Raw genomic sequence first — 10,371 nt, 5'->3', positions numbered from 1 at the left:
AAGGAAACAAAATAATAATATCCAGGATTAGATATTATCAGTGGTATAAAACTACAACAGGCCTAATAACCAATTTTTTATTGGCTGGGAGATCAATACTTCTGTAGTCTCTAGCATTGGGTGTGCCATTTCCATTTCTCAAAACAATGTGATCTATCAATCTCTCTGATCAGAACTTTTAAGAACATTGTCTGCCAAATTCTTTAAAGCACCAAGCACACTTAAGGATATTGGAGAATCCTGTTTCATAGTATCAATCAAAATAAAACTGGTATTAGTAATAAGAATAGATTAATTTATTGGAAACTGGCATAAATATAATACCATGAGAAATACTGTACATGAAAAACTTTATTACAAATATTACAACTGCTGCCATACACAGTGAAGTTAACCACTTCTAAAATGAAACAGTAAAAGCCAAATGATAGGTCAAAATTGTTCCAGTGCAGTCACGGTAGTAAGCTGCAAAAACATCTCTGAAATTTATACTCGCATTCCAGTGATTTATGACATTTATTAGTATTCTGTAACCAAATTACTTTGATATTAGCTTTAGATGTTTTGGATCACAAAACAGTCATTTAAAGATTACAAATTGTTTTTGCAGCTAACAATACTGTCTACTTTATTCCAATTTTATGAAGGTAGTAACATATTGAGACGAGTAGGACGTAAAAGTAATGTTCTGTGGATTTCCAGACACTTACAAAAAGAAAATACAGTTTTCAGTAACTTCATAATTTGTACATAAAAAATGAAAACTTTGTGAACAGAGCTCAAAGCAGTCTCTCAAACATAAAATATGGACTACGTTTGTAAGACAGCTTTTCTCAATGGAAATCATTTTTGGGGTCGAGCAAATAATAAATTACACATTACCTCAACAATGTCTATAACTATTTCTGTACCAAGAGGACACATTTGCAAAATGTCACAGTATGGAAACTAATGGCAGGTTTCATTTATTTTCAAGCAATGAGGTCAGGTGCAACATTTGATCACTAAATACAACACCTCATTACTTTTTCTCTGTGTAAATAAGTGACTTCAAAGAAATGAAAAGTGTTACAACAGTAAAGGAAAGATAAGGAATGCAAATTATAAAATGGAATGAGCATTAATCTTTGAAGTATTTTTTTACGCGTCATGCACTGTAGAATACTCTAAGAGTTATCATAACTCGATGGAAAAGTGGCCCATTAAGTTACAGTAACACAATGTAGCTGCATTCCATTCTTACAGAAACTTTATTCCATCTTTCCTATACAACTGAGACAAAACCACAAAGAAATCATGCCTCCTTTCAATTGGAAAAATTTACAGCTAACAAAGAACTTATTGCCTGTTTTAATGTTCCAGTCTTCTTTTTCCACAGTAGCACTTTACCACTCATTACAGGTGCGCTGCAGAAGCCAAATTATTTATTTGTATACTTGTATTATCATTTTAAAGCAAATCTCACATAGAAATCAGTTAACATTGTTTTTAAACATTCACACATCTCTTCACCAACGTAACACAGAACTTAAAAAAATTACAATAAATTAGACTGTTCTCAATACCTCCAATAAAATATGAAACAAAATCAACTGTTCAGATTTTATTTCTGATTAATTTCAATCAGCCAACATCGAGTAACTGAAGTAACACTGAAATTTACTTCCATAAAATTCTTAATGAAGTAATAAGTGGGAGGAAAGGCTGTGGATAATACCACACGAAGGGAGTTTGATCTTTTGTGTCTATTGAGTAGTTGCTGTTACTCAGAAGTGCACTCGATCTGAAAACAACTGATTTCATGAGCACTAGAATGTACTTTATGGCTGCAGTGCCCCACTTGGCAATGGAACGGCTCCTGGAGAAATGATTGGGGAACTCGGCACTAGTCCACTCACCACTGAATTGCCAGTCATAGGAGGACCAACTGTAAATCAGAAAAACACAGATATTAAAATAAATACATGACAATCGCAACAATCAAGTGAGTAACACTGGACAATTCCCAAACAGATTTATTGTGAAACTGTAGCAACTATTTCACCACCTGTTTATTAATGTTGTATTTTGGACTGAGGCCATACAATACAGCAGTAAAGTGCTCATGCATACATATTTTAAATAAATTAACAATACATAATTAAAATGGATGATATTTAGCACTTAAACAGAAACCGAATTATACAGAATATTACAGTATTATATGAAACTTTCTGTAGGTCATGCTGGCAAACTGGCTTCTTATTTATTATTTAGGATGATGACAGGGACCTGAAAAACTCTAATTTTGTGGTAAGTGCAAAAACAGAAGCGAAATCTGCCTCAAAATGCAAAAATGCCTAATAAACACTATTTCTTAGCAGGTGTTATCCAGATAGGCCCTAGTTTGAAATGACTGATTTCTGCACATATATATCGAAAATTTAACCAATTTTCTTTTACTGGCATTGCACACCATCCGGCGAAGCCCAATTTGGAAATGTAATGTGCATAAGAATGCGTTTGCAAAATTGCACAAATTGAACAACATATCAGTGCATTTGATGCTCTGACACTACACCAACTGCAGACAAAGAGTCTGTATGAGATGCACACTGCTTACTGCCACATGGAACTTAGCCATGGGACCTACCATCTTCAAGCAAAGAAATTCTTATCTTTGCCTGCTAACTGAAGTTTAAAGTTGGTATGAAGTGGACATTTTAACATGGCTGTTTTAAACTGTGGCTGCATCCAATAGATGTTGGGTTGTAACTTCCTAGTTTATGGAAAGGCCAGCATCAGCAAGCTACTGTGATAGTCACAACCGAGTGTTTTGTGGTGTGTGTTGCTCGATTGATTTTCTTGTTTTGAAAGAGTGAAGAGACTAATTGTCCATCACAGAGTTGGATTACAACCCTATGATCACGTGTCATCCCTGTTTTCACAGACACACAGAACACCAATGTAGGCTGTCTGCTCTGCAAAATGTAGGAGGGGCTTTGTTGTGTACACAGTTCCGCGTAGTCAGCACGTACACAACTTTCCCAATAGAGCGCGCCCCGCTAAGCACAACAGCGGAGGCGCATTGCTCGCCCGTCTCCGCACTACGAGATGGCGCTGTCTTAGAGACGGACCAAATTCTGCTTCCACCGATTCGCATATTAATATATAACGCAGCCAATGAGATTGCTGCTAACGTAGAACCTTTTCTCCTTGCGGATCACACTCGCGCAGTGATACCTGAACGCGCGAGGTATTATAACGAGTGTACAGACCTCCGATTAGTCAGTCTGTACGAGTCTGCATTAGTCTGCATTTGTCTGTACCAGTCTATAATCGAGTTTCAGTTTGCACCTAACAAGATCACCATATTCCCGTACATTGCCATGAAGAGAAATGTATAGACACTTTGTCAAGTATCAGAGATATGTGAGAATAAGATTAACGTACCAAGACCAAAGGAACTTCAGATTGTCCATTGTAAATAGCATCCAGAACCAAGTTCAGTTCTTTTTATGCTTGTTATTATTTTAATAAATGTGTGTGAAAATTAATCAAGTTATGTTTAAAGTTGGTCACCGTCAATCTGCTACTATAAGCGTGCAAGTGGCATTTCTATCGTCTGACCTAACAGCAGAAGATAAACACGCCACGATAAGACCACGAGACATATTGCTGACACTCGCCTACTTCGTTAGAGCAACAAGTCAAATAATCTGATGGTGTGTGTACCGAAGGTCTTACAGTACGCACACCACAGGCTTGTTTCCCCACACAGCTCCTCACTCCTCTGGTGGTCAAAAATTCTAGTTTGTTTACATTGGTGGCCATTGTCAGTTTATAGCAATCAGACCCTGCACTATAATGATTAAAAAAACAATACTTGCCAACTTATTTTGAAAGCCTTCCCCTAATGCATGAATAGGTTTATTTTCAATTTTATTTTGACTCAAATACCTTCCTGCTTCTATCTGTAGTGTTAATTGTAAGACACAGGGCTACGAATACCTGTGAAAGATATAAATCAATATTCTGCTGATTCTGTAATTATTGAATTTGGTGGGAAAAGAAAAAGTTGAGAAATACCTTTCAAAGAAGCACTCTGTTCATATACAGGAATATACTGCTGCTTCAACACAAACAAGCATTTTTTATTATAACAGCTACCCACATATAGCCAGAGAGAGAGAGCACACGCACGCACACACACACACACACACACACACACACACACACACACACAGGCGTTTCCAAACCTAACTTAGTTCTGTATCATGTAACTTATTTCTGTATCATGTAACTTATTTCTGTATCATGTAACTCAGTTTTTCTATTTTTCAAAATTTCCACACAGCAATAAGTTCGAAGACAACACTACAAACAAGTCACCAAGATTAAGAATTCTTCGGTTATAATTAGAAAGTTCTCAGAGCAATCACACAAATGTCCACATGTGGTGGAAAATAGTGCATGTTTGTCACTGAATAATCAAAACTGTTTGTCTCAATTATGAAGATTATATAAAAGATAAAGTACACAAAGATTGTCAAAATTACAAGCTACAAAGCAAGAAGAATTTAAATTGTGTATAGCACAGCCTAGAACAACTTATTTTCCATTATGTATGACTTGGCAATATACACAAAAACTTCGATATTACATGAAGAATCACCATCTAAAGTAAGATAGCATGTCACCAATCACATCAATGCCCTATTATTAGGGAAATATGATGCAGTCTTTTTTTTTTAATTAAAAAGGCATTTGATTCAAAACCCTGAAGGAATTTTCAGTGGATAGGAAAATTCTGAAAACTAAACAAATGCTGCACCTGGAAGTTAAATTTACTGAAACAACTTCTAGTACCTTTCAAATAATATTAGTCACACCAGGGGACTGTCTTGTAAAATTATTATTCAATTGTATGCTGGAAAAAGATAAAACAGAACTGAAAATAGACAAAGAAAAAGTTAATAACCACACGAAGTTGAGTGGATGGAAAGAAGAAATAAATTGTTTCGCCTTTGCAAACAATAATACATGGACCCTCAGGAAATGCAAAAGAAAGTACAACTTTTGAAGAAAATAGCCAAGAACGCACGTCAACAACTATCTGGATTCAAAACAGCATTAGAAGATTTGGAGACAACAAAGAGAAGACACCCATAAAAAATGTTGGGTTCAATCAAGAACAAATATGGCAATTGAGTTATGAGATAAAGTAAAAAATTGTTAAAGCAACACACCTCACACCAGACAAGGACTCATACCTTGAAAAGTCATTCTGGATAACACACTGATGTTACATAATGGGCATTTTACACTGTCAAGTTGTCCTCTCAGAGGGAAGAAAAGTGTTGATAGGTAATGCCCAATACAGAGATTAGCTAAAAGCTATACCACATGCAGGTGACACTTCCAACCATTCCTCGCAACAACATGTGGATATGTGCCTCATTAGCAAGTTAACTGCATGCAGGGAACTTCATATTGTGCAGAACACGTAAACACACAGGTACATAAAAATGTAGATGTTCCCACGCATGAAAAACTTTAACTATCAAGTTCAAAATATTGACATGTACTTTATGAACAAATCAGATGAAAGAATATGCTGAATTGTTACTGAAGAAAATATTTCTTATGAACATCAGTTTACATATCACACTGATAAACCAAAACATTACAACCACTGCCCACTGCGATACTGGATGCCGCCTGGTGGTGTTGCAGGCACATGATGTGCAAACTTAACTATGCAAGTACAGCAGGCATGTGACGTGCTAACATACCAATGTAAGTAGAGCAGAAACACATCGGGGATCACCCTAGTGAAGATTAGGGCTACAAATAGGGAAATTCATTGAGATAAGTGACTTTGAAAAAGGGCAGATTACTATTACACAGTGCCTGTGAAGTAGTATCTCGAAAACAGCAAAGCTGGTCAAATGTTCACATGCTACTGTAGTGAACACATACGGAAAGAGATGGAAAGAGATAGGACAGCGAACACACGACTAGGAGTTAAACAGTTGGACATCCACAGCTCTTCGCAGAACATGGGATTAGGAGGCTTGTCTACTCTGTAACGTAGGATAGACGGTGATCTGTGGCATCTCTGCCAAAAGAGCACAATGCTGATGTATGCACATGTTTCAGAGAACACCATTCATTTTACATTGTTGAATGTTGAGCTCCGCAGCAGACCACCCCTACGTGTTCACATGTTGACCAAATAATATCATCAACTACAATTGCAGTGGGTTGAGACCAATGGCGTTCAACCGTTGATCGATGGAAATGTGTCAGCTCTTCAAGTGAATCACATTTCTGCTACACTACATCAATGATTGCCGCCGCCCCCCCCCCCCCCCCCCCCCAAATGCCCAATAAGTGCTCAGCAGACAAGGCTAACTTACCTTCAGGAGTGCTCTACGGAAGTGTGACAGGACCACTATTGTTCTCTATATACATAAATGATTTGGTTGACAGGGTGGGCAGCAGTCTGCTGTTGTTTGCTGATGGTGCTGTCGTGTATGGTAAGGTGTCAAAGTTGAGTGACTAGGAAGATACAAGACGGCTTAGACAAAATTTCGAGTTGTTTTGATGAATGGCAGCTAGCCCTAAATGTGGAAAAATGTAAGTTAATGTGGATCAATAGTAAGAACAAACCAGTAATGTTTGGATACATTACTACTTGTGTCCAGCTTGACACAGTCAAGTCATTTAAATATGTGGGCATAATGATAGGCTATATACAGTTTGTACAGAAACCAGATGGCAGTTATACGAGCCGAGGGGGGCACGAAAGGGAAGCAGTGGTTGGAAAGGGAGCAAGACAGTATCGTAGCCTATCCCCGATGATATTCAGTATGTATATTGAGCAAGCAGTAAAGAAAACAAAAGAAAAATTTTGAGTACGAATTAAAAACAATGTATAAAAACAGTTTTGCCGATTACATAGTAATTCTGTTGGAGACAGCGAAGGACTTGAAAGAGCAGCTGAACGAAATAGACAGTGTCTTGAAAGGAGGGTATATAAGATGAACCTCAACAAAAGCAAAAAAATGATAATGGAATCAGGTGATGCTGAGGGAATTTGATTATGAAACAAGACACCTAAAGTAGTAGATGATTATTGCTATCTGGGAAGCAAAGTAACTGCTGAATGTTGAAGTAGAGAGTATATAAAATGTAGACTAGCTATGACAAGGAAAATGTTTCTGAAGATGAGAAATTTGTTGATATCAAGTATAGATTTAAGTGCCAGGAAGTCCTTTCTGAAAGTATTTGTATGGAGTGTAGCCATGAATGGAAGTGAAACATGGACTATAACTAGTTTAGACAAGAAGAGAATGGAAGCTTTCAAAATGCGGTGCTACAGAAGAATGCTGAAGATTAGACGGGTAGATCACGTAACTAATGAGATGGTACTGAATATAATTGGGGAGAAGAGAAATTTGTGACACAACTTGACTAGAAGAAGGGATTGGTTGATAGGGCATGTCCTGATGTATCAAGGGATCACCGATTTAGTACTGGAGGGCAGTGTGGAGGGTAAAAATAATAGAGGGAGACCACGAGATGATCACTAAGCTGATTCAGAGGGTTGTAGGTTGCAATAGTTACTTGGAGGTGAAGCAGCTAGTGCAGGATAGAGTAGCATGGAGAGCTGCATCGAATTGGTCTCTGGACTGAAGACCACAACAGCAACATGAACAATGCACACCCTAAAAAATGCACAGACAGTGAGTGGCCCAACAGCAATCTCAAAGATTATTTACAATAATGTTATACAGAGATTTACACTTTCATCTATTCAAAGTTCTCACCACACAGCAAACACTACCAACTGGTTTGCACCAGAGTGTTAACACCAAACTGCAATTTCTTGCAACTTGATAACATCACATTAAGCTGATTTCCATGTTAGTACAATAAGGAACATATGAAAATTATTTAGTATGTTTTCACACTGCCAAGCATCGGTGCCATCATCATCATTGGAAACAAAAGATGCAAGCATATTTATTTTGTTGTCCAAATGTCTCCGGACATAAGACAGTCGTCATGCTACAGATGCTAAAAACATTTAAAATTAAGGATGCTGCTTGCTAAGCATTCTAAAGGTTGAAGTAACATACATACAAACAAGGAACAATATGGCTGCCACAGTGAAGCACAGCTTGTTCCAATTCGTTTTACACATGACAAGGAGAAGCTGTGCCTTTCTTTTAATGCCACATCAGAAACTTAACTTGTTTAGCGGGCAACAGATGAAATTTGTAGCACATTTGTCACGTAAAGTCTCAAACACAGATAAAAAATTATTTACAAGCATAATGAACAAAAATGTATCTGCTACATGGGAAGTGTGCACCTCCATTGTATTGCACGGTAAAATTTTTATCTTTTCAAGTTCCAATCACCATACAAAAACAACACACTACAGCCTGTGTCAACACAATTTACTTGTACTATATGAAAATAGTGCACTGACACCACAGACAATGCGAAATATGTACTCGAACATCATCTCTAAAATGATTTTATTTCATTATAGCAACAAATTATAAATTACAGAAATCACGAATGAAACAGGACTATTGAGAGCAAATTTAATATAGCAGTTCGTACGAGCAGTCAAAGCATAAATGGAGAATACAATTAGTGTATACTTGAGTATCAGCATCAAATGAAGCTATTTGAAAGCCACAACAACTCTGAAGCTTAATAGCTAAAAAGCTGCAACACCTAATGAAAGTATGTTGTTGAGCAAAAGAAAACTAACAACTTTCTGGCAATTATTTTTTACTAGCCATTGCTGTCAAGTTCCGAGGAAGCAGAATGGATATGAAACATTTCTGAGAGCAAAAATGTAAAGAATTTCCTTGGAAGATAAGATGATCTACCTCAACTCCTAGCAATATGTGAGACAGTGAATACAATCTCAACAGAAAGTGCTGGACACACTGTGAGGAACAAACAACTGACATATATACACAGTCTGACATTGCCAAGGGGAATAGCAGCATCTATCTTCTGTGAGAGATCCACCGGGAAGATGAGTAAAAGCATCTGAGACACTATTTCTGTTCATTCTTTGTGCAAATTATTGACTGACTGGATTTTCCAAACATGCTACATGACACCTGAATTCATGCCAATGACAGCTACACTATGGTGTAAGAAATTATATTGTTCAACAAGGGTTACACATTTCTAGTCATTTGCAATCCGCCAAAACAAACTTTAGATAAGAGTCGAAGTTACTGTCAGTTCTGGAGTACTAATGAACAGTCCTCCATGTATTATAACTTACAGCTGCGGAGTGCATATTGATTCAGTCACCACCAGTTTAAAGAACAATTATCAAAATGCAGAACTGCAATAAATAACATCCACTACCGAATGTACATGCAACCAATAAGTTTCTATATAGTTTAGCAGGAATCAACCACACCCTTTCAAGTAAATGAGATGCAATTAATTGTAAGCAGTAGCTAAGTACAACGTATTTCCCATATGGCAGCACGTTTATTCAGACAACATCAATAGAACCAGACATGTTAAGGAAACTGTAATCTGCAAATTTTTAAAAAGAAACAGACATAAAACCCGGGAGACCTGTGAAACCCACAAGAACATTACCAAGATGCCTATAATTTAACTATTCCATTCCTCATTTTCAATTCATATCTTCGTACATGCTTTATATAGCTGGGACCACTTTGTATCATTACTATCCCCTCCACATACTATACAATTCCTATGCAGAAGAACAAAGTGTCCACAACAAACTAATCTCTCTCATTTTACTATTACAACCCATTTGAAAGACAAATTGTAGCACAGTCTACTTTTAATACCGTTACCTACATTTTCCTAACATGGGTCTGTAAGAATGCTATCTTTCTTCTAGAATCTCCCATAAAAAGCTCTAGATCTGCCACACTTTCAAACTGAATATTCTGACTTGTCACAACCCTAACAGAGCACCTTTGAATTCCTGACTAGAGAAGTGTTCAAGAATAGCCATCATTAGTAACTTACATGCTTTCCTAACCAGAGGCACAGTAATAAAATATTACTAAGGTTGAGTTAGGTGGAATAACAAATGGGGAATGAGGGGCTGACACAGGCACAGGACAGTGAAATACAGTGATAACAAGAAAGCAAGAAAGGGGATGAAGGCAGTCAACTACTGGACTAGCAGTGACTTAGGACAAGAGGGGGAGGAGGAGGGGGGGGGGGGGGGGGGGGGGAACACAGAGAATAATTTCTATTTATGTTACTGAAGTCCCATCAACACGTGTGACCTTCGCCTCCTGGTATATATTTGGTGGTGATGAAATTTCAGTGCGTTTATGTATTGGAGCATTCATCGAT

General features: G+C 37.3%; 1 protein-coding gene across 4 annotated transcripts in view; it reads right to left on the bottom strand.

Annotated features, from left to right (window-relative positions):
* Window positions 1-274: 274 nt before the first annotated feature.
* Window positions 275-10,371, bottom strand: part of LOC126483741 (casein kinase II subunit alpha) — a 75,839-nt gene continuing 65,742 nt past the window's right edge. For all 4 annotated transcript variants that reach the window (XM_050106875.1, XM_050106877.1, XM_050106874.1 and 1 more), the window contains exon 9: window positions 275-1,927. In XM_050106875.1, coding sequence (XP_049962832.1) covers window positions 1,821-1,927 — 107 coding nt within the window. In that variant the 3' untranslated portion in view covers window positions 275-1,820. The remainder of the gene's footprint in view (window positions 1,928-10,371) is intronic.

Source organism: Schistocerca serialis, chromosome 6 (genome assembly GCF_023864345.2).
Source record: "Schistocerca serialis cubense isolate TAMUIC-IGC-003099 chromosome 6, iqSchSeri2.2, whole genome shotgun sequence".
NCBI classification, from domain to species: Eukaryota; Metazoa; Arthropoda; class Insecta; order Orthoptera; family Acrididae; genus Schistocerca; species Schistocerca serialis.
This window is presented reverse-complemented; position numbering and strand designations above follow the sequence as displayed.